This window comes from Sitophilus oryzae, unplaced genomic scaffold (genome assembly GCF_002938485.1).
Source record: "Sitophilus oryzae breed Bouriz unplaced genomic scaffold, Soryzae_2.0 scaffold_1420_pilon_pilon, whole genome shotgun sequence".
In the NCBI taxonomy this organism is placed as follows: domain Eukaryota; kingdom Metazoa; phylum Arthropoda; class Insecta; order Coleoptera; family Curculionidae; genus Sitophilus; species Sitophilus oryzae.
The window spans coordinates 971926-999327 of NW_022146083.1; the positions used below are offsets into that span (position 1 = coordinate 971926).

The 27402-nt window shown below is 32.0% G+C and overlaps 3 protein-coding genes across 5 annotated transcripts in view; 2 read left to right on the plus strand and 1 right to left on the minus strand.

Moving 5' to 3' along the window:
• Positions 1-3467, plus strand: part of LOC115876179 (synaptic vesicle glycoprotein 2B-like) — a 52675-nt gene extending 49208 nt beyond the window's left edge. For all 3 annotated transcript variants that reach the window (XM_030891873.1, XM_030891875.1, XM_030891874.1), the window contains exons 7-9: positions 180-820; positions 2737-2864; positions 2926-3467. In XM_030891873.1, coding sequence (XP_030747733.1) covers positions 180-820; positions 2737-2864; positions 2926-2981 — 825 coding nt within the window. In that variant the 3' untranslated portion in view covers positions 2982-3467. The remainder of the gene's footprint in view (positions 1-179; positions 821-2736; positions 2865-2925) is intronic.
• An 8-nt stretch (positions 3468-3475) lies between these two features.
• LOC115876169 (aminopeptidase N-like) lies at positions 3476-15200 on the minus strand. The gene is made up of 14 exons (XM_030891854.1): positions 14788-15200; positions 7036-7221; positions 6744-6977; positions 6493-6695; positions 6286-6441; positions 5929-6234; positions 5693-5876; positions 5398-5636; positions 5174-5337; positions 4907-5113; positions 4611-4848; positions 4314-4553; positions 4036-4206; positions 3476-3962 (listed from the first exon to the last, which is right to left on the minus strand). Exons 1-14 carry the CDS (start codon positions 14989-14991, stop codon positions 3593-3595), a joined length of 3102 nt encoding a protein of 1033 aa, XP_030747714.1. The 5' UTR covers positions 14992-15200; the 3' UTR covers positions 3476-3592.
• Positions 15201-23259: 8059 nt separating this feature from the next.
• Positions 23260-27402, plus strand: part of LOC115876170 (aminopeptidase N-like) — a 35521-nt gene continuing 31378 nt past the window's right edge. Inside the window, 2 exon segments of the mRNA XM_030891855.1 lie at positions 23260-23558; positions 26083-26348. Of these exon segments, the coding sequence (XP_030747715.1) occupies positions 23472-23558; positions 26083-26348 (353 nt within the window). The 5' untranslated portion in view covers positions 23260-23471.

Consider the following 27402-nt stretch of genomic DNA (forward strand, 5'->3'; position numbering starts at 1 on the left):
CAGTGGCTCACAAAGTTTCATTTCAATACAAACTGTTGTTTTCCTTGGTTGCGCCACCCTGTATAGTCTCAGGGCTTCAGGAGTATAGTATTATGCTCCTTTCTTAATCGTTTTATTCAAAAGGATGAATAAAAATATTTTAAAAGGTGTAATCTCATATAGGATATATCTTTTTACAGGTAACAAGCTTGCGAGAAAAAGTCAGAACCATGAGCGTAGTATCCCAACAGTCCACTCGAAGCATTCGAAGCCTAAGGATACGAAAACCCAAAGAACTTAAACTTCTTCTCCAAGAAATCTGGGAACAAACCAAAGCTCTTTGCAAGCCACCACACTTGCGTTACACAGTGATAACCTGCGCCATTCAGTTTGGCCTGACAACAAGCTACTACACTTTGATGATCTGGTTTCCTGAACTGTTCTATCGTTTTGAAGAGTTCGAAAGTGTACACCCCAACGAAAAAGCTACAGTGTGCGAAGTGTCTTCTGTAGTCCTCTACCCAGGTAACAGTACGGGTACTGGTGGTGTGGAGGAGTTCTGCGGGGAACCGATAGCAGATTCTGTGTTCCTGCACACTTTAATCATTGGACTGGCTTGTATACCTACCAGCTTCTGGCTGCCTTTGTGCGTGCATAGGTTGGGAGCGAAGTTTTTTCTGGTTTTCAGCCTTTTGGTTGCCGGTTCTGTGACCATCGGACTGTATTTTGTTAATTCAACCAACTCCAACTTGGCCTTGTCGTGTATTTTCGAGGCTCTAACCAGTTTGGGGATCAGTACTGTGTACTGTGTGATGGTTGATCTGTTTCCAACAAATTTAAGGTAAGAATAGGTGTGTAATAGAATCTGTACAATAAATTATTAAGAAAAAAAGTTCAATATTATTTTCATTTTTTTTAAACGGTATGTAAATTTGGATTAGTATAAACGGGATTAAATATTTTAGAACAAGCAAAATTTTGTATGAAAGATACATTTTTCTCAAAATGTCAATAATAAAAAACTGTTTCCTCTTGTAAAGACAATCCGGGGACATACTGTAGTTATACAGGGTGGTCCGAACTGTATTCCCGAAATTTCGGCAGCATATTCTACAGATATACAGAAGTAAAAATGTTCGTATAAATGTATGTCCTAAAATACTTACTTTCACAGATACAGGATGTAGAAATTTCACTTTTATATCGATTTTTTCCAAATAATTTCTGAAATAACGTCAATATCTGATAATAAAGATTAATATATAACTATCAATACCTGTCATCATTGACATGAATTAAACATGTTGACTAAATAGTTATTAGACTGAAATCATAAATTTGAAACGATGTTGTGTCTAAAGTTCAATAGAAACTGTTTTATCACCACTTTTTTGAAGAAAAATTTATGATTAATTTAAAAAAATAAAGTCAAGATATATATATATATATATAGTATAGCATATATATATATATATATATATATATATATATATATATATATATATATATATATATATGTAATGTATATATTTTTTTTCACTCAGTGGTTTTATACAGGTACGGACGAAAAGTTATTACTCTTCAAAACAGTTAAAACACATGTAGGTGGCGCCCAGGGTTCGGAAGTAGTTAATTAAGACGTAATTTACGTGATTAACTACGTGTAGTTTTTTTGCAAAAACTACGTCTTTTCTTGTTCATTAACTACATGAAAACTACTTTAATAAACTACATACTGTTATTACGATATAAAAATAATCCTATAAATAAAAATGTTAATTTTGATGAAACATGTAAGATATAAATTATTTATTTAATTAAAGAATTATCAATTCACATAAAAAACGAAATATATAATGAATAACACAATATTTGACAGTATATTAAAAATTATTAGATATAAAATACAAAAATTCTAAAAAAGTTAAAATAACCAAATTACAAATATAAAATATCATAAGACTTAATCACCTAGTCAGTAATCTTTTTCCAAAACTTTGTAGAAAGTATATTTTTAATTTCCTCTGTATGAGAGGTGTAAATAATTTTTTGATGCCAATGCTATATTTAAAGCCATATTTCCTCTCTTTTCTAAAACTTCAACTCATCTTTAACTTGTTATAACCAACCCCTAACCTGCCTCAAATCTTTGATATTTGAATGTTATATAAACTACACTATCTACGTCGATTAAGTACATGTAATGTAGTTTATGTAGTTTTTAAGAGTAACCCCTACAAATAGCAGTCATATTGACATCAAAATTTAACTTCTCATGTCAAAAAACTCCTATACACCAATTTTGATCCAAATATTGACGTTACTTGATAAATAATTTGGAAAAAACCGAAATAAAAATGACATTTTTACCACCCTGTATCTCCGAAACTAAGCAATTTAGGACATACATTTATAAGAACTTTTTTACTTATTTTTATCTGCAGAATATGCCGCCGAAGTTTCCGGAATACAGTTCGGACCACCCTGTATATTTACCGGTGAAAATTATTTACTTATTTATGTCGATTTTTGACCGAGATCAACTTCAGGTTGAACAAATACTATTTTACAGTCTTTTTCTGGTAATAATGTGACTATTGAATTAAAATATGACACATGATCCTGTTAGATTTACTAAAATTTACTTACATGTGTTTATTTATTATTTACTAATAACACTACAGAAGATTTAAAATTAGACTTATGTATGCTAGTCTTCTAGCCGTTTTAGATTATATTAATTTCTTTTTTATTTAGGGTAATGGCAGCAGCTTTATCCTTGACTTTTGGAAGGGGTGGAGCCCTAATAGGTAACCTACTATTTGGATTTCTCATCGACTTAAACTGCGTCGTGCCAATAGTACTTTTCGCAGCCATGCTTTTTGGTAAAACAACCCTATTTTTAAAATATTGTTATTATTATTACAGTCGACTTCTTTTTTTCAGGAAGTGGATTGCTGTGTTTACTTTTACCCAATACAGGAGGAGGTGCCTTAGAGTAAATTCAAAAACATTGCATTTTTGTATAGATTTTTCAATACTGCCGAGTTTTCCTCTGAAACATGAAAAAGAGAGGAAATGGTGCATAAGAAACACAACAGTACCGATAGAGTTATACAGGGTGTCCCAGGCTGAGCTTACTCAGCCTGGATCACCCTGTATACGTATATTTTTGTAAAATGTATATTGACATTTTTTTTCTTAGTATCTTTATACTTTTAGACGAACACTTATATTGCAACTCACGGTATTTTTTAATGTGATATTATTGTATATCTTGTAAAAATAATGCAATAATCTAGTTTGGATCTTTTCGATCTGATATTATATTTTAGGGTTAAAATTAGATAGTTTATTGTTATATAGGTCATAGCTAATAGTTTGTACAAAGTGGATGTTATATATCTGAGATATATTTTTGCAAGGTAAGCTAAGGGCATAGCCCAATGACAGTTAAGTCTCTGTTATTTTGTATACGACATGTTTTTTTAAAAGTGGAAAATTCTCAGATACGAATATATTTTAGAGTAGATTAAATAAAGCTGGACCCGATATAAATTAACAGTGAACGCCATTTCAAAGACCATTTTATTTTAATTGTATGGTATTTATCTCACTGGTATTTATTTTGTTTGATCCAATTGATCACCGAAGCTAGATGTTTCTGCTTCCACTTAATCCGCACTTTCATCTGATCCACTGAGCTTTGCAAAATACTGGCTACTGACTTGAGATCGGTCTGGTGCAACATATAGAACGTTGTTAAGTCTTCTAAATCTATTTCTGTTGAAAGCTGGGACACGAAATCTTGGAAAATCGTACTGAAAACTGGGAAAATATCTTCGTAGGCTTCGAATATCCTCTGCCAGTTCAATCTTAAGAACTGGAACCCTGTTCTGACACCTACAGGGTGGTTTATTGATTTCCAGACGTTTTGGACGTTTTCTAGGGTCATGTTTCCATCAAGAGAATATTCCAAATACCTGGAATATGTAATAGAAATAATATAGATAAACATAATTATATTTTTTTGGTTGCAATAATTGAGTTTGTTACCTGTTGATCAACCAAGGATCATAGGTGCAACCTAAGCTCATATAAGCTGTTTCTAGATCCATCGGGGACATTGAGGGGGACTTTGTTCTGTTCCACAAAAAGTTCCATTCTTCAGGACCTCCAGAATTGATGGCTGAACACTGAACAATGTATCTATAGTCCACGTTGATTCTAAAACATGAAATTGACTCATTACTTGCTTTGGATCAAGTATCTCTCGTTATATATTTGATCAACAACACATATAATATATATTGGCTATAGGTTTAGAAGCTTACATGTTGCTTTCATCAGGATTGGGCATTGTCATCCACTGAGCGTAGAGAGTTCGAGACCACTGGCTACACTTCCAATACCTCAACTTACAGGCAGAAGTTACAATTAAGAGACGAAGCAGTTTCTCATTTTGTGTATCACTAGATCTTTCTGTTGTGCCCATCTCATCAAAAATAGGCTTCACCAATCTCAAGATAAAGTTATCGTACAATCCAGAGTACTCGTAGTTACTAATGATAACTCTAAAATAAACCTAGATGTAACAAATTATCGTCTAACCAAATTAGAGATAAAAAAACCTGAGTTCCTCCATATTTCTGAGAGCTGCGTACCAAGGTACGTAGTTGATCTCTGCAATGTTAAGATATTTTACCAAATTTAAAGCGATAGTATAGTTAATTAGTCCTGTGTTTGCCAGTTGAAAAGCATCATCAATCAGATGTCCTCTGTTCGAGACAGGTATCCTATTAGGGTTTCTTCTGAGTTGCTGACTCAGTAAGTTCCAATTATGATAGTCGTAGTTTACTCTAAAAAAGCCTGACAAAAAATAGCAATATTTGTTTGAAAGTGACAATACAAAGAAGATAATACTGACCTGTTTCTTCTATATTTGCCAGAATCCAGGTATCGTTTTCCCATTCTGGATCAAATTCTAAATTGACTTCCTTTGTCGTATTTTCCAGCCAAATACTTTGAACGCTTTTGTTGTTTTTGGTGATATATGTTACAGGAACGTACCAGAGGTTTGTTGAAGTACTGTTCAAATCCTCCATCATCTTTGTTTGGTTAATGTTTAGTACTCCTATAGTTTGAAAAACATTCATATGAATTGCTGTAATATATATGGTATATTTTTATATACCTGCAGTATAGTTTTTGGACACTGTTATAACTGGATATCCGCTCTGTGTGGTCCAGGAATTCATAAGAGCTTCTATCGTGATGTTTTCTGGAATAATACTTTGGTTGTGAGCTCTTCTCGTGAATAGTCCCCATAGATCGTCCTGATTGGTTGATTTATATGAGCTGGAATAATATATTTTAGTTTGTAACACGCATAATTACACTTGCAATATAGAAACTTACAATTTTTTCAGATAATTATGTAAAGTTTTTTGGAAAACTTCTTTTGTTAAGGTATAGTTTAACATTTTCAATATACTGCTTCCTTTTGATGTTACTATAATGTCAAAAATTTGTTCAATTTGCGCGTTACTGCTAATTTTAGTTTCAATGCTGTGTGTAGATTTTAAACTGTCATAATATAAGGTCTTATAAGAATTTCTAAGCTGCAAACTGCTGTAGGCATGCCATCTTGGTCTCAACTACGAAATAACATCGTTAATATTACCGAAAAAAAGAAAATGCATGTTTTATTTACACTGCTTAATGTAACTTCAGCCATGAAGGTACCAAAACCTTCATTAAGCCAGAGATCAGACCACCATTCGACAGAAACAAGATTTCCAAACCATTGATGCGCAACTTCATGAGCTATCTTTGAAAAAATAAGACTTTTTGTTTTGATGCTTCTCGAAGATGGATCAAAAAGTAAAGTTGACTTTCTACAAAAATTGAATAAATGAATTAAATATACTAGATACTAATATATTTTACCTAAAAAGAATTAAACCCCAATTCTCCATGGCATCCATACCAAAACTTGGTATAGCCACTAAATCCAACTTGGGTAAAGGGTATTTAATTCCAAAATACTTTTCGAAGAATGGTAAAATTTCCTGGGCAGATTCCAAGGCGTATTGTGCCTTGGGTAAGTCGTCTTTTGGTGCCCAGACTTTGAAAACAGTGCCTGTACTGGAATTGGCTGATAAGTATTCAAAATCGCTTATGGTAAATGCTACCAAGTATGTAGACATTGGGGGTGAAGCTTCGAAATGGTCCCAGACCCATCCAGTTTCATTCCTAGAATGACACGTTGAACAAGTAGGGAATATAATGCATTCGTTGACTTACATTGGTTCAATTTCTTTTAAAGGCATGTTAGAAAGCACGGTCATGTTTGTATGTCTAGCGATACTGATTTCAAACGATGCCTTGAAAGACGGTTCGTCAAAACAAGGAAAAACTGTTCTGGCATAGACTGAAGCAAACTGTGTTGTTGCTAACCATCTAAAAATTAAATTACTAAGAAAAAATTGAGTGTTATAGTGATGCACTTACCTGACGTTGCCAGAAAGGTCTGTGTAACTTGTTCTGTACAAACCAATCAAGTTATTAGTGATATTCCCAGAGAATTTGATGTCAACTGTGTAGGTTCTTCCTTGATGCATAAGTTCGTAAAGCTTGACAGACAGTTTAAAGTTTTTTGGATCCCTGATGATCGAAGCAACCGGTATATTAACGAGTTCTGATGAAATGAGAATCTACAAAGTTTTTTATAACACAAAACTCGATTTTTAACACTTTACTACCTTTTCTGGAGTTGTTTCTGGAACAACTTCAGTGGTAACTTCTTCAGATTCCATTGTAGTACTTTCAATTTCATCCTCAACCATTTCCGACTCATCTATAGCTCTTCTCGATATATTTTTCCTAGAACCTAGTTCTTCATGCTTGACAGTGACCACTTTGATGTCTGCATCTAGTATGCTGAGTTCGTCATCCCAGTTCAAAACTATTTTATCTGTCGGTGATGTACAATTGAACTAAAACAAAATCGCGTTGGGGTGAACTTTATTTTGTAATAATGTTTTGTGAGTTTACCAAGATTTTGACTCTGCCTGTAAACGTGAAGTTGTTTGGTGATGCCTCGTCCAATATTGGATGCAGAATCAGACGATAGTGGATTGGATGGAGGTCAGTAGGAAGTCGTAGATCCTCTTGGGGAGTTTGTTCGTTAATGGTTTCGTTAAGGAGTTGTTCTATATCGGCGGTACCACCTCTTTGTAACTATGAAAGAGAGACAGAAGTATAAATTATTTTCCAGATACACCTTTTAATCGGCATTAAATGGCCTATACCATTTTGCTGAAAAAAGAAAATAAGTCTGTTGCAAACATGCTTTTTTTAGAAAAAAATATTCCACCATATGCGTCCCTGGTCCCTGGTGAATCTATCGACATTAAAGTTTATCGATATTAAAGAGGAACACCAAGTTTGGGGACTGGAGATGAATATCACAAAAACTAAATATCTCTGCGTTGGGTTGGATCAAACAGCAATAAAACTGGATAATGAATATATACAAACATGTAACGAATACAAATACCTAGGTGTTACTTTCGATAAATCCGAAAAAGACGACAACGAAATAAGTTCGAAAATATTCAAGGCCAGAAATGCAATTAAATGTCTAAATAGTATGCTCTGGAATAACGAAATAGGTAAAGACAAAAAACTAAGGATTTATGATGCGGTAATCAAGGAATCTGTTATTTGGGGCGGAAATATCGAGGTTAACCGAGAATAACAAAAGAAAATTACTGGTGGTAGAAATGGACGCGATAAGGAGATCAGAACGAACATCAAGGTTGGATAGAGTACGACACAAGACAATCAGAGACAAAATGGATAGACAGAAAACTATAGTAGAGGAAATAGAGAGTGCCAAACTGAAGAGGTATGGACATGTGAGAAGGATGGACAACACGCGACTGTCTAAGAAGGTACTAAACTGGCTTCCACAAAAGAGAAGAAAACGGGGAAGACCAAGAACAAACTGAATGGAGGGTGTCAAGAAGGCGATGAGCTCAAGGGATCTGCGTGATGGAGACTGGAATGAACGAAACCAATGGAGACGTTTTAAAAGCGATTCTTATGTACAGTACGTCTGTCCGTTCTGTAGCTACGCGGTATCCGTGAGAGGGGAAACGATATTCTCTCGATGTTTTTCGTAAAAAATTAGACGACGCGTCCCATCAATAAAAATTCGACAAATTTGCAAATGGCCAATAAAATGAGTGGGCGGAGCGATTTGTGGTGACGTACTCGTCAAGTCGACGTATAAAATATATTGTTGTTTATTTAAATGTTTTTTGTCCGCATTCCTTTCATAGACACAGATCCACCAGATGTACTGTACATCTCCTCACGAGAGATGGCACTTGTTTTTTTAAACATCCTGTATATGTGTAACAATTCCAAAAATTGGTACAGGTAAACAACAATTAAATTATAACTTAATTATCAATATCTGCTCATTTGTATATAAATACCAACAATTTTTTTGGTAACTCGTAACGTAAATAGAAAGCCAAACCTATCAATTAGCATCTTCATGTCAAGTTAATATGGAAAAAATGTCAAATAATTTTAATAATGTTTGTTCAATTACTGTTGTGCCGTTTAACACACGTTGGTAGATTTTGTTATTGAATCAATACAAAATAAAAAAATACCAAAAAAAATCCGCAACGAATTCAATGTATTTTAAAACAAAAAGACCTGTGACTGACCTCGTATATTGATTGCAGCGATTTGCATATCTAGAAATTCAAAATTGAAAATTAACATAACATTTAGTTTATTGTTTTTTTTAATTTAATTATTACTATGAAGGTTTTTTAGCACGTTCATTTTCAGGTCACAATCACATCAAATGCGGCTATTTTTTATTATACAGGGTCTCCCAGAAATGAGCGCAAGTATTTTAAAGGGTGGTAGGTATCTGGCTATAAAAGAAACATATTTTCTCTTTACCATTTAAAAAAAAAATTAAAATTGATAATACCGAGTTATTTAACTATGAAAATTTAATAAATAATGGCAACATTTTGAGAGCCGCCGGTAGTAATCGATAATCAGCCGCAAATACCAGGAAATTACCCGTATCTCCTCTTGTTCGACGCCCAGTGTTGACACATTGACTAGAATGTTTTAAAAACGACTTGGAAAATTCAGATTAAAAGTAAAAAACCTACCTAACATTAGAAAACGGGACTCATCGATACACAGTAGATCGATATAATTAGGTTAGAGCGTCGTTTTATCACTTTACCTAAAACCACAACTCTACACTTAACAACACTTCATTTTGCGATTATTGACAGCACTACACACGTGTATTTGGCACAAAATAAATTCATATGCCATCTGAATTATTTAGGATTTATTTTGAGGATTTCGACCACTCTTCTGTTTTTCTACCTCACACTCTTGTTTTTTTGATAAAACACCAAAATAATTGATATTTCTATTTGAATAATACATACAAACATACTGCCATTACTCGCTGATGAGTATTTGACACGCATTAGAAGATGGTCACGCAAGGCGTTTTCTTTAATGAGCTTTTCTATGACTGAAAAGCTCGATATGTTATCTGCTCGTAATGTTATTTGCCTACCGCACTCCGCACATTCAAAAATCTCATTGCTTTGTTTCATTATTCTCTAGTCTCATTATTTAGTTTCATTATTTCAGTTTACTATACTGTAAAAAAGGTATTTAAAGTATCTACAATGAATAAAATTAATTTAAGTGTTTTTTTTTTGTAGAAATTTAAAAATGTGAACTTATAATTTATAAACATTGAGAATGTTGATAACGTAGGAGGTGGCAACATTGCCTTATCTCGAAGCACTATTCAATATCGAATTTTCGGAAACTGAACAAGCGGCACTCAAAAGTTTTTTAATATTTTCCGAAAAATGTCAGAGAAAAAATATAAAAATTTGAGAATTATTTTTTTGGCAAAAGGACCTCATTGGCTTGTTTCTGGGGTCGAACTATACTACCAGGTAAAATACTTTCCTGCACACTTATTTCTCGGACACCCTGTATAGAATGTCTCAAAATTAATTTCTACCTAAAAGCTCTTCACTCTTTCTGTGTATCCCTGTATAATACACAAAATTAAAGAGTTTAATTTCAAATTGAAGCTAGTTATTATAATTTGAGGTTCAGTGAAGCGATTTAGAGATCTTTGGACAGGGAATGGTAGTTGTTTACTAGCATATTATTTTTTTCCATTTTTGTCATGGCTAAACTAAATTATCCTACTTCCTCTGCAAAAAAAAACAGAAACAAAATAATAACACACAAAATTGACCCGTACATCGTGATGACAATGTTTTGAATTATTGAAATGATTTCAAATGAAATAATATCCATATTGTGGTTATAGAATGTGAGGTTATTAATTAACAGAGTACCTAATACTAATTAGTTATTTACACAGGGTGACTCAAAATTTTATATGACTTAATCAACTGCTAATGTATACAGGACGGTCCGAACTGTATTCCGGAAACGTAAATAAGTCAAAAAGTTCGTATAAATGTATGTCCTAAAATGCTTAGTTTTGGAGATACAGGGTGTAGAAATTTCATTTTTATTTCGATTTTTTCCAAATAATCTGTATCTCCGAAACTAAGCATTTTAGGATATATATTTATACGAGCCTTTTTACTTATATTTATCTGCAGAATATGCTGCTGAAGTTTCCGGAATAGAGTTTGGACCACCCTATATATTTTGGGGACCACCCGAATTTTATTCGAAACGCTAAAAGTACTTGGAAGAAAATTATAATAAATCAAAACAATATTAACTTATGACTTATGACATGTTTTTTTGAAACACCCTGTATGACTGACCAGCATCCTACTGATTCAGATAAATTTTTTAAAAAATATCACTTTGCAAATTTGTACTGAAGCTGTATATTTCACCAAATTTATGGTCATTTTTTAAACAAAACTGTGAGGTTTAGTACAGAGTACAATGTTATATTATTTTTATGAAAATCAATAAATTAAAATCGCTTTTCATTGTTTTACAACAAATTATTACTTTGTGATAAGTATCATTTGGAAATATTGATTAAAGCGTAATTAAGATTGGACTACATATTTTGTTGTTTTTTAAGGTGCGTATTCATTATCCGAACGAACGAACGAATGAAAGTGCGGTATATTTAAGGTGCGTATTCATTATCCGCACGAACGAACGAACGAACGAACGAACGAACGAACGAATGTTCGCTAGTGGTATGGACGGGGGCCGCACGAGAAGACCGGAGGCATTTGTTGGCGAACGCCTTTGATGTACCGACTCGAAACGGATGGTCGAGCGAACGAACGAACGAACGGCCGCATGCGTTCGGTCCCCGTCTAAAGGTGCGTACTCACTGAGCGAATCTGAAACGAATGCAGAAAGTTCGCTGATTGTTTGGCTTCGTCGGTTTGTGAGTTTGTTTAGCAGAAAAAATGTGTGACAAAATTATAGCGGCATCAGCTTTTATAATTATTGCGGGATCACTAAAAGCAAAAAAACAAAAAAGGAAAAGAAAACATTAATTCCTCCTTTCTATATACTTCAATTAAATCAATTGTAAGTTCGTTTGTTCATTGAACTTTATCAGACATCTTGAATCTTTTTAACTGAAAAACACAGCGTCCAAATGCAAATAATACAAATTCGGATTCGGAGTTCCCCCCAAAAATTAAAAACCCGCGAATCTCGTCAACACCGAACTGCGAATCTCTTTGATGTACCGCTCTCCGACCGAACGCAGGCGACGGCGAACCGAACTTAAAAATGGCATTCGATTCGCCTTCGGATTTACGTACACACTTGACGAATCATTCGGAGTTCGTTGTTCGTTCGGCATTCGTTTGCTCAGTGAGTATGCACCTTAAATATACCGTACTTTCATTCGTTCGTTCGTTCGGATAATGAATACGCACCTTTAAGGAACGAACGAACGAATGAAAGTGCGGTATATTTAGACGGGGACCGAACGCATGCGGCCGTTCGTTCGTTCGTTCGCTCGACCATCCGTTTCGAGTCGGTACATCAAAGGCGTTCGCCAACAAATGCCTCCGGTCTTCTCGTGCGGTTCTATCGTACGGTCCCCGTCCATACCACTAGCGAACATTCGTTCGTTCGTTCGAGCGGATAATGAATACGCACCTTTAAATGAGCCACCTGGTATAATAATAAAATGGAATTTTTCTCGCTGTTATTTTTTATTGTATTTTTCAGTAGTTAAGAGATTATAAACGATGGTAGATTGGCTTACGAAGGTTGTGAAAATTGTTTACTACAATGCCTGTAATTATATCACTTACTTAGGTATATGTAAATTTTTTAAATGCTGTATTTTTCCCGGCTATCTTTTTATTCATCTATATTAAATTAGAGTTTCCTGTTAGTGACAGGATTATAATAATTATAAAATTTACACATTAAAAATTAAATTGTTATTTCATGGATATTTAGAATTTAGACACATGAAAATAGAGGTAGTTTTTACGTGGAATATAGTGATGTAGATGTATTAAATTTATTGATTATATTGTATTAAAGCATTAAACAAGTAATAACTACATATAGGGTGTTCTAGAAGTTGAGCCATTTATTTTAAGATTCATTTCATACATTATTTATAATTTCATCAGTTTTAAATGCATTTTTAAAGCACTGCGTGATATTATTTTCAAATTGTGCTGGTACAATAAAAATAGCACACATCTATGAAAACTATAAATGAGATGATAAAATACTAACTTTCAGGGAGTGGCAATAAAGTTGACTTCTAGCATAGCGAAAATGAAAGATAAATCATGCATTTTATTTTGAGAATACCGATAATAACTCAATAAATAATTATTTTAAGTACAGAAAGTGCTTAATAAAACATAAAGTTATGGAACACCTGTATATTTTACCTGAAATACAGGGTATTACTCTATTTTTTGTAATAGCGGAGAAAACGTATATATATAGTTTTGATTTACCCTGTATACCCAGAGCTACATATATTTTATTTTAATATGATCAGTCTTGAAGGAGATAACCAATATACTGAGCAAAAAATAATACAAGAATATATTGAAAAAACTAAAATTTTAGTGTAAAATTATATTTGAATCTTGCTGTTTACATATCTATGATTATATTTTTAATAAAAAATAAATTATGCCGAAAATCTGATATAGGACTTTATCGGTACACCCTGTATATTTTATTAAATTTGAAAACAACACAAACTCATAATAAATTTTTAATGTTTTTTTAAAAATTAATAATAATTTTTGTTATTGTGCTATAAATAAAGTATATTTTTAACGCAAAAAAAACAGCATGTGGTCCCCAAAAACACGTCATGGTGGCCTTTGAAAGTTCAATTATTGTTAATTTCTATCGGGTCGCCTGCTAAAAGTCATTTATTAAAAAAAAATCAAAAATTAATGTTTAATTTAGAAGAAAGTAAAAAGTCTCCAGGCCCAAATGCAATTTTAAATAATTTTAAATGAATAACTTTTACTGAATATATTTGCGTGTCAATGACTGAAAACTTTGTATTTTTCTATTTGAATCGTAGTTTTTTACAAGTTTTTATGACAATTTTAAATATATGATATTAGGGGTCCGTGGTAGAGTTTCGATAAATTATACAGGGTGAGACTAAAATAAATGCAAATATTTTTAGGGCTGGTAGATGTCGATAAAAGAAAGATATTTTCTCTTTACCGTTTTTCAAATAAGTCCAAAATAACCGAGATATTTGATGTTGAAAATTAAAAAAAATTGCTTAAATTTTGAGAACCACTGGATTTTTTTTGAGTTTTCTTTCTTGTTGATTTAATCCACTAGCTATGTTGCCATATTATCAATAAATTCTATTTTTCAACTAAAAATTAAAAATATTTACAAAATTTTTTTCAAAAAATTCCAAGTTTTAATTTTTTTTTTCGTGAAAAAACCTTATAAGCTTTTTGCTGGGGTCGAAATATACTACCCTTAAAATATATGTACTATTTAAGACTCACCCTGTATATATTTTTGGTTCTCGGCAAAAGCCTCACACCAAATTTTACTGAGTTAACGTAGGACTTAGGTACCAAACATTTTTTTGTATTAATAAAAACAATTTTAAAATTTGCTTTTTTATTTTTACATGTGCTCCACCAACGCACTTCTTTTAAATCAAAAATATATATCTTTTATTTTTTCTATGATTTTTGTCATATTTTATCGAAAAATTTTACATATTGTCAAGGGAATCAAAGTGACTGTATGTACAGTTTTATACAGGGTGAGTCTAAGATAAGTGCAAATATTTTGAGCTTAAGTTTTTTTCACCAAAAAATGAAAACCTGGATTGTTTTGCAACATCTCAAAGAAAAAAAAAACAGAAAAGATTTTTTTGGAAATTTTCAAAGTGAAATAACTCTGTTATTTCGGATTTATTTGAAAAACGGCACATAGAAAATATGTTTCTTTTATCGAGATCTACCAGCCCTGAAAGTATTTGCGCTTATTTAAGACTCGCCCTGTATATTTTTGTTAGTTTTCTGCCTAAATAAATAAAATAATAAAGCGTCGTGAAAAAAAAATGAAAATTTTTTACAAATACAAAAGTGTTTCTGGTAGATTCAAAGTTAAGTTACTACAGTTTGGTGTGGATCCCATGCACAGAACCAGATATATGTATAGTTGCATTGAAGTTTTACCAGTCTCCACTGCTAACATCCAGATTATTTGACATTTTAATAAAGCAGTACCTACCATTTCCAATTTGGTATTCGGTCCATAGTAGTACATGAGCACAATAACACAACACAGCGACGCCAATGCTAGCACCACAAACGCAATGGCCTTCTTGGTTGTCACAAAACAACCCCCATTACGACTGTACCTCAATCCATCGATAGTATCGTCCGTAAGAAACTCCGTACGACTTGAAAAGGGTCCAGGGTTGGTTTTTGCCATTATTTTTGGATGGAGAAAATTGAAAGGTACGAAATATATCCCCTTAGGATTACATAGTTTATTTTCAGACGATGTTGTGCCGAGTACTGATGCTTAAGAGGACCGAAAAAAACGACACGAGTTTTTTTTTCTCTAGCTCTGGTACGACCTGAGGCGAAAACACATTCGCATTCGGCGGCTAGGTACGATTTGGGCTATGTTGTGGTACTGGCTGGGTTGGCGCGTGATATCGATTCCGAGGAGTTTTAGCACGGCATGGTACTACCACCCATGCACATACGGAGCGATCAGAAATGATTGAAATACACCGAACGGCAATCTTTAGTTTTTTTTTATTTTCCTTTAATCAAAATATTTTCCGAAACAAAAATAAATTAATTATAAATACATAAACAGCTATGATTTACATCAACAAAACTCACATTCTTAACAGTACTTAAGGGACATAAATAGCCATTACTACATCTTTATATATATAAAGCGGGTGTCCTGCAGCTTCTGCCCATCCCGCATTTCGACCTCCATATTGTTCGATTTTGCCATTCTTCCTGGTTAATAGCTCTATCTCTCATGTACTGGTCTACTCCATCTAACCACGTAGTTGTAGGTCTTCCTCTTTTCCTTCTGCTTTGTGGACGATACTCCATTGCCCTTTTTGGCCATCTTTCCCCATTGGCCATTGGCCATTTTAAAATAATATCAATTATTTGTTATAACACAAATATGTTGTCTGTACAAGAACGCCCAGCGCAGAAACCACCTTGTTCTTCTATTTCTTCGAAGCTTTCTTCTACTCTCTCTTTTAATATCTTGCCATACAACCTTCCCATTAAGCTTGTCAAACTAATGCCTCTGTAGTTGCTACATCTTTTTTTGTCTACTTTCTTAAAAATAGAGCTGATGTATGCCAGATTCCAGTCTTCAGGAATGTTGTCGTTTTTTATCAGGCATCTGTTGAAGATATCAGCCAGTATTTCCAATAATATATCGGGTCCCTGCTTTATTAGCACAATGAAAATGTTTCCCGGCCCCGCAGCTTTTCCATTTTTTGAGTTACTACATCTTTCCCGTTAAAAATATTCTAATAAGGTTGCGATAAGTTTTTTGCAAGGGCTATTAAGCTGTCTTGTACACTTTGCACTAAAAAAGAGGTTCTAAAAAGAACAATGTTTGACTGCAAGATCTTCTAGTAAAATTTTTTAAGCTTATAGTATCACAACACAATTCATTTAAACCAAAAACTCTTAATACAAAACTAAAGTGTCAAAATCAATGACAATGTCAGGAAATAAATAAATAAGGCTCTCCTAGGATATGTTCCAAATTATGACCACTTTATGTAGTACCAGTATCTGGCACAGCATCAATTTATCGCATACCTTTGTCCAAAAAAAGTCGTACCGCTCTAATCATTTAATTGTTGATTCTTTTTTTAGGTCGTTAAATCTTAACTGTTTGTCTTGTATGTTGTTTTATTTATTCTACTTGTTATTACAATGATAAAAACAATAGCTGACAGATTTTTTACTATTAGGATAGGTTAAGTACGTGCTCATACATTATGGTTTTTCATTAATAAATTTTGGATTTCACACAGATGATTCTTTCAACTATCATCTCGTTTTCGCTGCATGTCAAGATGCTTTACAATTTTTTACCTCTACTGTTTGTTGGTATATTTTTCTATCCAATTTATTAATAAGTTTTTTATTCTTAAACATTTAGGTAAAGTTTCTTGATAAAAGTTTAATATTTGAAGTAAGAAAAGTATTAACATTTGATCGACTTAAACAAAAATAAAAAAAAATAGATATAATAATAATTGGAAAAATTTATTAAAATAATATAAAGGAGATATTAATTAAATATTTGTATTCGTTTATTATTAAATATTTTTTAATAGACTTGAGACGACAAAGCAGATATAGGAAGGGTTGTATATGTTGGTAACAGATAATAACTAAGAACATTCTTTAATAGAATTTATCACACAATCTCCCAAATTAAATTATCTTAAGTTGTTTTTAACAGTTTCTTTAAGTCGTTGTTAATATGTATTTAATTACTTGTAAGTATTTTTTTTATATCTCCTTCCGTAGTCAATTATCTATGATAAGTTAATAATATTAATTATATATGTATTCGTGATTTGTATAAATAAAGTTGTTCCTCTCAAAAAAAAATAACATAGATTTTTGTGATAAGTCAATTTGAAATTGGTATTTTGTTATAGACACTACACTTATGAAGGCTGTAATGTTTGGCTGAAACGTTTGTTTTTTCTTATAAAAATGAAATAAAGATAAAAAACCAAATGAAAACTTAATTAGAGTTTTCCCGAACCTAAATTCCAAGAAAATAAAAAAAAATTAGAATAATATTAATTAGAGTAATAAATATAAGTAAAAATAAACTTTTATTGCTTTATCAAAGGAGGAATATCAAGAAATAAAAAGATAATTATATTTACTTAAAAAAATATGAATAATATTATGTAATGTATGTTTGCATATGAATAATATGTAATGTATAATTTGTTGTATTGACAACAAAGGTAATATAACAATTTCAGGTTATTTTTGTTAGATTTTAATGAACATAACATACATAAGTAAAAATTAAAAACAAACTAAAAAATAATGATACAGAAAGTTTGGGTTTTTAAGCAGTTTAATGCCGATTAAAAGTTGTCTCTTGATATTTTGTCGATTTCGGCCTCCTTGATGTGATAAACGCAATTTTTTTAATTTGCCTTGATCCAAGTCTAATAGCAGTCTTTAAAAAAATTAATATCATTAACTTCTGAAAGTTTTAAATAAGTACTCATTGATTCCTCATCAAAAAATATGAAAAAAAGTTCCTATAAACATGGGTATGGAAATGCATAGTTAGAGTTAAAGGAAGTTACAACTTTTTAAAATTAGCTTTTTTGTAATTATTTAAATACCATTATTTTTTTATTTGAAATTGCTGCAGGTTGGATTAATAGTAATAATAACTAATAGTAGGTAATAATATTTAATAATAAATTAGGTAAAATATATAGTTTATTAATTTCATTTGTATTTTGATTTTATTAATTCTGATTAATAAAATTGCGTTTATCTCATCAAGGAGGCCGAATTCGACAAAATATCAAGAGATAACTTTTAATTGGCATTAAACGGCCTACTCAATTTTGATATCAAAAGAAAAAAGTCAGTGGTGCACATGTTTTTTTAAAGATATTCCAGTGATAACCCATATGCACGTCCCAGATGAATTTATAGACACTTTTTAAGCATTAAAATAGTATAATGTAGCACTTATAGTAACTTTTACCCTCAAAATTTCATTCGAATCACTAAAAGTACTTGGAAAAAAATTATAATAAATCGAAAAATTATTAAAACTTTAACACCTTGTAGCTACGAAACAAAGCAGAATCGGACCTATGTTGATATGAAAAATAAATCTCATTTTTATGTGAGGAATCTCCCCACACGAGAGATGGCACATGCTTTTTGGAACACCCTGTATGCATTAGTTGATGATTTATACCAAATTTTTAAGGAAATTTGATACATTTCATCATAAAAATTAAAATTAATTTTGTATATTTTTTTTTTGATTTAATCTAATTCGATCAAACTACTAGAATTAATAAATTAATCTCAATAATAAATCAGGTTTATATAGGATAAATCAGAATTAAATTATAACCAACCTGTTTCTGTTCGAACTGAAAAAAAAACACAGGCAAACAAAAACTCTTCTTTCATTACGTAATAACCATTGAAAAGTATCTAATGATTTTAATTGGATGATTACCCTTGAAACATCCCATGTTAAAAAAGCAATCCGCCGGATAAAAATGGCTATAATGTCCTTCTTTATTGATATTTCACCGAAACAATGCTTCCTGCAGTTTGTTTGCGTACCTTTTTATTATTATTCGATTTTGTTGAACAAAATTTTATTGTAAATGCTTTTAACAATAATTAGTGTGGCCAAGAAATTGCGTAAAATATTTATTTAAATGACGAGAGGAAAATTAACGCTTCGTTAGATTTTCGCTATGTGTAAAAAAACAAACTGGATTTAACTTGATACGTATTTTTTTGAGCATGAGAAGTATGTAAATTTTACAATAGGATAGATAATAATTGATAGATTACTTTACCCATAGCAACTGTTAAAGTTGTCTTATATCTATCAAAAAGAGTAGATAAAATAGTAGATACGTTAACCACAAGGGTATATTAGCTTTGTTCGGGTTCTTGTTATTACCGATTCTGAACCGTCCTAGAACTCTGCAGCGCATGCGCAAATGAAATAATGTCTTCATATTTCCTTCTGCGCATACGCATCACAGTTCTAGAACGGTTCAGAATCGGTAATGAGAGAAACCCGAAGTAAGCTATTAAATGATAAAATGGGTATTTTATCGTCGACCGAAAAGATTAATTCATGAGCGATAAAATTGCGAGTCAATTAATTTCGGGAGACGATAATGCAATTTTATCGTCGTGTATAAAACAATTTTTTTTCCATAGCGAGTTACGTTTTAAAAAATATTCAGAAATTATTATTTGAAGGAATTTATTACGAGTAGAAAAAATATTCTGCTGGCTTGTATGCTGGTTTATATGTAATTTGACAAATAAATAAAGCTGTCTCTTTAGTTGTCAGCATAGACAAACAAATAAAAAGAGACTGGCAAATTAAATGGCAAAGAGAGGGACAACGTTCCCGTAGCGCAACTCAGAACGCAAAATTTCGTTCTATTTATGTTGATCTGCGCATTGCGTCTATTGGGCCCACTATCTCATTCTAATATAACAAGAGAGAAAGAAGCAGCCATATAAAACTTAATTTCTAAATAGAAATTAGAATAATCGTCTTTCGCTTTCTGGGTCATTATGACAACTAAGATGACAAATTATCATGACAATTCGTCGTTGTTAATTTTTCTTTTGGTGATTTACCTTTTTTTTCTAAACTCTCCATTTTATTGACTTATGAATATGGATAGGGAACAAATTCCTTTGTTCCATATAGGTATTTATATTTTGTTACTTATAATTTTAGGTTATACTATTTGTTATTTTATCTGCTGCAGGAGCCAGTATCATCTATTTTTTATAAGTATTGGTGCCCACTTTCTCTGATAGATATGTTAAAGACACCCGGTAAAATAAAAGTAAGTAGTTATATTTATCATCTTATTAAGAAAAAAGTAGTAGTGTCAAAAATATTTCGAACCTCTCTTAACATAACAAATTAATACAATTAATTTTTTGGGTAGTTTTATAGCTGGTTTATAGTAACCAGAAACTTTATTAATATACCTATTTTACTTTTGTTTTAGGATTAAAACTGGACTTGAAAATGGTTCAGGATCATGATTCTAGTAAAGTCTTCTTTGCTTGGATATTCACTTTGTTATTGCAATTTTATTAGGCAGTTTTTTCGAAAATAAGATTTTTAATGGCCTTTAAAAAAATTGGCCGATCGTTTCCTGCAACAGTCAGTTCTTCCGCATTTAAAATTGGTAGGTGGGTGGAATAAACACTGTTATATTTTGTTATTATATTATAAAAATTTTATTTAGTTTTATGTATAAATAAATATGTTTATAAAACAGTACAATTTTTGCTTTTTTTTATAATTTCCCTTATAATAGTAGTACTCTTTCGTTCTGAAAGAAACTGCAGATTTTCACTTAAACTGATTTATTTCCTACACCACGTTCCCTTTACGTGGTATAGTGAATAAATCAGTTTAAGTGAAAATTTTCAGTTTCAGAATGAAAGAATACTACTAATAAAGGCTAATTAAAATTTTCCGCCAGCCAGAATGTGCGATAATGTCTTACGATACGTTTTATACCTATCTCTTTCTTTTTCATATAAAGCACATAATAAAGAAAGATAGCAATAAAGACGTACGTCCTGCATGATGCAAGATTTAGTTGATTTTTAAAAACTGAGAGATTGTTTATTTATTGAGCATCAGAAGAGCAACTGTCATTTTTAAAGAAGAGAATCATCTTGACTTTTCAAAACCATGTCTGGTACTATCAAAGCAAAGATGTCCTATTTTACAACAATAGATCCAACTGTCCATGGAAATGCTATATCTAAAAATACTGTTCAGATAATAATAAAGGCAGTCGAACAGCCTTCATAGCCCAGCTATTTTACAATTATTTGACCTGCTAATTGATTTTTAATTATTTAAAGCTTTTACTGGAAAATTTTATTTTAAGTTATCAGCATCTTATGAATTATTGTTATGAGATGAACACACTAGAAACAACACAAAATGATTTTTACTGGACACTCTTGAGGAAGACTAAAAAGAATTAAATATAATACATTTGAGAGCTGTTATGAACTTCTAACAAACATAGAACCACTTTAATTTAGGCTAATCATTGGGGGTTTACTACTGAGATTAATAAAATTTATATTCAAGATGGTTAGTGTCTCCATTAAGATTTAAGATAATATTTAGTAATTATTATTATGATCATTATTGATTTCATAGTCATCAAAATAAACTTAGAACTTATTTTTCGTTGTTTGATAGAATATTAATTGAGAGTTGATTAAATTATTAATAATATTATTTGACAACAAAAAGTAAACTGTTGTTGAATTAAAAATGACAACTAATTTCATCTGAAAATAGCTATTATCATTATTTGTTTAAAATGTCTTATCTAAAACCTAGAGATAGAAGCAAACCGAATATAATTTTGAAAGAGCATTTAACTGTTTAAAAATGTGTTATTGAACAAAACAACATTTAAAACAACCAGTAACTTTAAAATTTATATTGAACGAAAGAATCAAATTTCAGTAAAGTTTATTTCTGTTTTAAACTTAAATAAATTGTTACCTTTGCCAGTCATGTCAGAACCATCATATGCTTGAGGTTGAACTTTTTAACCGTTGTCTCTGTTCATACTATCTTTACATTTATTAATTCTGATGCTTTCATATGCATCTAATTGCCTGTAATTTGAGACTTGTTTAATTAATTTTAAATTATTAAGATCTATACAATGTTCTTTATCAACAATATGTTCGGCAACGCAAGATTTATCCGGTCTACCATATCTTATCTGGGCTAAATGTTCTTTAAATCTAGTTAATATTGATCTTCTAGTTTGCCCAACATATTTCTGATTACAATCTTTACAAGGTACTTTTTTTGTAGTATGTTAATAATCTATTACATTGTAGTTTAAATATCTCAAAAACCAAAGATTTTAAACATATTTAACCCTTATAATAAATACCTTTTTTTAGCCCTAAGAATCATAATCTATCCTAATCATAAAATATGAAATAAAATATCGGGTGTTCCATAAGAAAAAATATAACTTTGGTATGGATCTTAGTTCTGAAACACCCTGTACATTTTCAGATAATTTTGAATTGTGTCCATTACCTCTCCACGCCACCTATACCCATAAAATATTTTGTTTCTACATCTTTCCGTTTTCGTATAACCAACTGAGATGAATGAGGTGCGCCACCCTGTATAATCCCTTGTAATCCCTAATTGCGGCAACTTTTTGATAGGTACCCTTATAACATCATGCGCAGAATAAAACATGCTTTAATTTGTCATATAAATGATCAAAAAATTTCATGAACGTAAACATTACGTTTTGATTAAAAACATAACGAACGTAATAATCCTACAGCCTAATATTAAGAATCTATTACGCTGTACTGTTCGGGTCGCTCTCAGGGGTCAGGGTTCGCTCTCAGGGGTCAGGGGTCGCTCTCAAGGCTTAGCCCGATCCTGTTGTGTTAAGCCACACCTAAAATTCCAAACACACGTGCTTGAATTAAGGCTTGATTAAGGTTTGCAGAGCTTCAGAATTTGCCATATAATAGCACGCAATTTGTTACAAAACCATATAAATTATATATCACTGTAATCACAAAACTTCAATCTATTTCTGTATTATAACGGAATTTTAAATTATGTCTTTATTTTCGAGAAAATTTAGTCTAAACATAAGGAATCTTTTGTTGAAGTTTGACCATCAAAATCTTAAAAATAAAGATGTCTAAAATGGTACGACAATACGGATATAGTATAATCCTTTATCTTTAGTTTCCTTTTTCATTTGTGTAAAAATACCTAATCAAACGTTAAATGCCGAACGCTTATTTTTCTACTTTTTCGGACTAGTGAAATGGGCTTTTAAACTATTAGAGATAGAGACCCGTAGACCAATTTACTCTTGCCCGTTTCCGTGCAATTTCCATTCATGAGATTCTTTGATTCATTTCGGCGCTATCGCCAAACATCCCCACGTTCAGTCGTTTATTAGACGTTTATTACAGCATAAAAGACGTCTTTCTAAATGTATATTTAAAAGTTAGTTACTTCCGCCTATAAAAATAGCGCTTTTGGGTAGATTTAGAGGCGTTTTTATACATATCTAGCTACAAACCAATATTTTCCTTCCGTTTATGGTGTCAGTTTTGAAGATGGAACAAAATCCCGCAAAATGGAAGTGGCTTTTAGGCGTGCTTCTAGTGACATCCTCCATTAGCATGGTAATTATTACCTTAGAATTATTACCTTAATGTATTTTGTATCAACCAACCGAAAAAAAACGACATCATAGTGACCTTTGAAACGACAATCAGTGATAATTTCTGTTGGACCAAACCTTATTACGTTATTTCGGTATTACATACATTAACATAAAAATTTGTCAAAATTAGTATGTTCATATCTCGATAAAAAAACATATTTTCTCTTTACCGTTTTTCAAGTAAGTCCAAAATAACCGAAATATTTTACTGTTTAAAAATACAAAAATATATTTTTTGCTAACATTTTGACTAACTGCTTAAGATCAAACCGCGAATATCTTCAAAACTGTTAAAATTTTTGAAATACTCTAAATACAAAAAATGTTAATTTTGTTAGTTATCCAGTTAATAAAAAAATAATATACAGGAAAAATAATATACATATTGAATTAAATTTTCCATTTAAAAAAACCAAGAAAAATTATTTTATATTTTAGAAAGTTTGGCGTATAATTTTGAACATCCTGTATTATTTAAGATTACAATATTTATAGCAAAGTTAAGTGCAGACCATATAAAGCAAATACCTAATATAGTTTTGATTTCAGGGCAGTTCTTGTATTTGTAATATTTTTTTAAGAAAAGCTGAAAATTATATTATATTTTTTATTTATTTATTAATATCGCTAAGACTATCGACATATATGTATATATTTACTCATATCTCAGGATTATGTAAAGTGATCTAAAAGAAAGTAAAAATTGCAATAATCTACAGGGTGTTTAATTAAAAAAAATCATCCCGGTGCACTCACACTTTTATGAGCCACCCTGTAGATGTTAAATTATTTTCCTGAAATACATCCTAGTACATACTTTAGGTTTGCACTTAAACTACACACACCGGAAAAGTCTAGGGATATTACAATTTTATCTAGCCATCGTCAGTAATTTTATTGTTTTGCATTTCTGATATAATAAAATTAAAATAAACAAATAGTTTACAGAACGTATTGGAAATAAAAATGCGAAATTTACCGAATTTTTCAAATTTACCTTGATTTTTATTAAACTCAAAAAAATACACACATTTTTTTTTATTCTAAACTGTGAATTAAAAAAAAAGATAAAACCATTTTTACTTAATAAAGGGTATGGCCTCCCCTGCTGTTCATTACAGTCCTACATCGTCTCTCCATGCTCCTGATCAGGTTGTCGGTCTCTTCTTGAGGTATAGCCACGCTGCGTTCGCGGCCCGAACCAGATCCCTACGAGTTTCACGAGGCATACCCATTCTCAAAATTCTTCTTTGAACCGCGTCCCATACGTGCTCGATGGGGTTGAGGTCAGGAGATTGTGCCGGCCAGGGTAAGATGTTTAATTGATGAGCATTGATAAACTCACTTACCACTCTGGCTGTATGAGGCCGTGCATTGTCATGCATGAGAATGAAGTTGCTCCCAAAATCATTGGCATATGGTAACACGACAGGCTCCAGAATTAAATCACGATATGTGATTCCTGTTAGAAACCTTTCAAGAAAAACGAGATCGGTTTTTCGGCCTAACTGGACTCCTCCCCAGACCATAACTGTTCCACTTTGATAAGGGTGCACTTCCTGAACATGATCCAACCGAATAAGATTTCCCGGTTCTCTCCATACCCTAAGCCTTCTCGAATCCGGATGAATTCCAAAGCGTGACTCATCCGTGAAGAGAACATTGGCCCATTGTTCATTCGAGCACTGAACATGATCTTGAGCCCACAAGTATCGTACCTCTCGATTTCCTCTCGTTAAGGGTTGAGCTCTCCAGGGGCGTCTGCTTCTTAAGTTGACCTTTCTTAATTTATTGCAGACATTGTTAGGACTAACGGTTACATTATGTGTTTCCTGGAGAATTAAACTAAGCTCTGGTGCTGTAAGAGTCGGTCGGCGTCGAGCATTTAATTGTAAAAAATGATCTTGCTGAGGGGTAGTAATGCGATGTCGCCCTGTGTGCCTTTCAGCATCACCACTTTCACGATAGCGTGCACTTAATCGCGATAATACACTTTGCGTTGTATTTAATGCTCTAGATACGTCGATTTGGCGTATTCCAGCTTCGAGCATACCCATAGCCCTTAGCATTTCGTCTCTGTTAAGATGTCTACGCTCCATAATGTCGTTTAATACTAAACAGAGTTATTTGAATGAATTCTGGCCAGTTATCATAAAAACATGGCCAGTACAGGTTAAATTCGAACAATTGATGCTAGGTGCTTTTTATATATTTGACAAAAAATGCACAAACAGTTCTGCAAATATCCCAAATTTAGAAATAACTAGTGTGACTACTTCGTTTCAATCGAAGTAGAAAAAATCGGCCTACAAATATGTGGTTGTTTATTCAAAACATTTATTTTTAACTTTAATAAAATGATATCCCTAGATTTTTCCGGTGTGTGTAGATTCCCAAGTTTTTTATTCTAGGAGCTACAGATACAGATGCCCGATGCATTCTTGAAGAACCCTGTATAATATGTGTTTTTATTTTCTTCTCAGGCAAACTGTTTTACTAAAAGAAGCATAGATCTGATCGCAGCTCACGGCCTTATATCAGACACCAAACTGCCAGGTGACGTCACGCCCAATTCCTACAATTTAAAGTTGCACCCATACCACGAAGAAGGAAACTTTAGTGGAGAAATCAGCATCAATGCCACTGTGCAGCACAGGACCAAGGAGGTCGTCTTGCACAAACATCCAGACTTGAAACTCACCCTAGTCAGAGTGGTCCAGGTTCTACCATCAGACTACGAATCTAGAACGTTAGTTGATTATTAAATTGTTCTATAAAATATCTGCTTTTCAAAGTGCCTTAGGGTACAAACATAGTGGAGGTAGGTTTCAGCTTACCGGCAACCAGCGCCGTCTCAGGGTACCTATTCTTGACCACTGGCATCTTCAAATATCGCTCGCATCCAGGGTTCGGAAAATTACATGTTACTCTTAAAAACTACATAAACTACATTACATGTAGTTATGTAGAGGGTGTAGTTTGTGTAACCTATTTATGTAACTTTTAAATATCAAAGGTTTGAGGCAGGTTTGAGGCAGGTTTGAGGAGAGGTTATAATAAGTTGAAGCTTTAGAAAACACATAATGTGTTTTAATGTTTTGAGTTTTCGTATTTTATAATAATTTTAATATATTGTGTTATCCATTATATTCTGTCTTTTTATGAATTTATAATTCTTTAGTTAAATAAAATGCATTACATGTTTCTATCAAAATGAACATTTTTATTTATATGATGTTTTTTATCTACGTATTGATATTATACAGGGTGTTTCAAAACAAATGCGAAAAACTTCAGGAGGTGATTCCTTGTTGAAAATAAAGGGTAGTTTGCTTCATAAACGTTGGGTCAAAAGTCAACCATTAGGGAGTTATCGCGGTATAAAGATGGCGGAAAAATAATGTTTTTATTTTTTATCTTGAAAACGACAAGAGATAGACCAATGAAATTTCATGAAAGCATTACTGTTTTGAAAACACACTTTCTGGTAATTTTTTCACTTTTTTAAAACGAGTGGGAAGGGTTGAAATAAACTACCCCTATCATTCTTGTTAACGAAATTTAAAGAAAAATCTTATCAAACGCATGCAAAAAAATTAATTTGGATAGTTTAGTTTGCTTAGAAACTTTTTTATCTCTTGTGTTTTTTTGATAAAACTCACCGATTTGAAATTAAAAAATAAAATGTAAAGCATTACATGTCAGGACAAAAAACATTTTTAGATAAAGAATCTAGTGGGCTGCTGTAATTATTTTAGGAAAAAATCTAGTCGGCCGCTGTCACTTTTTAGGATGTTTCTAAT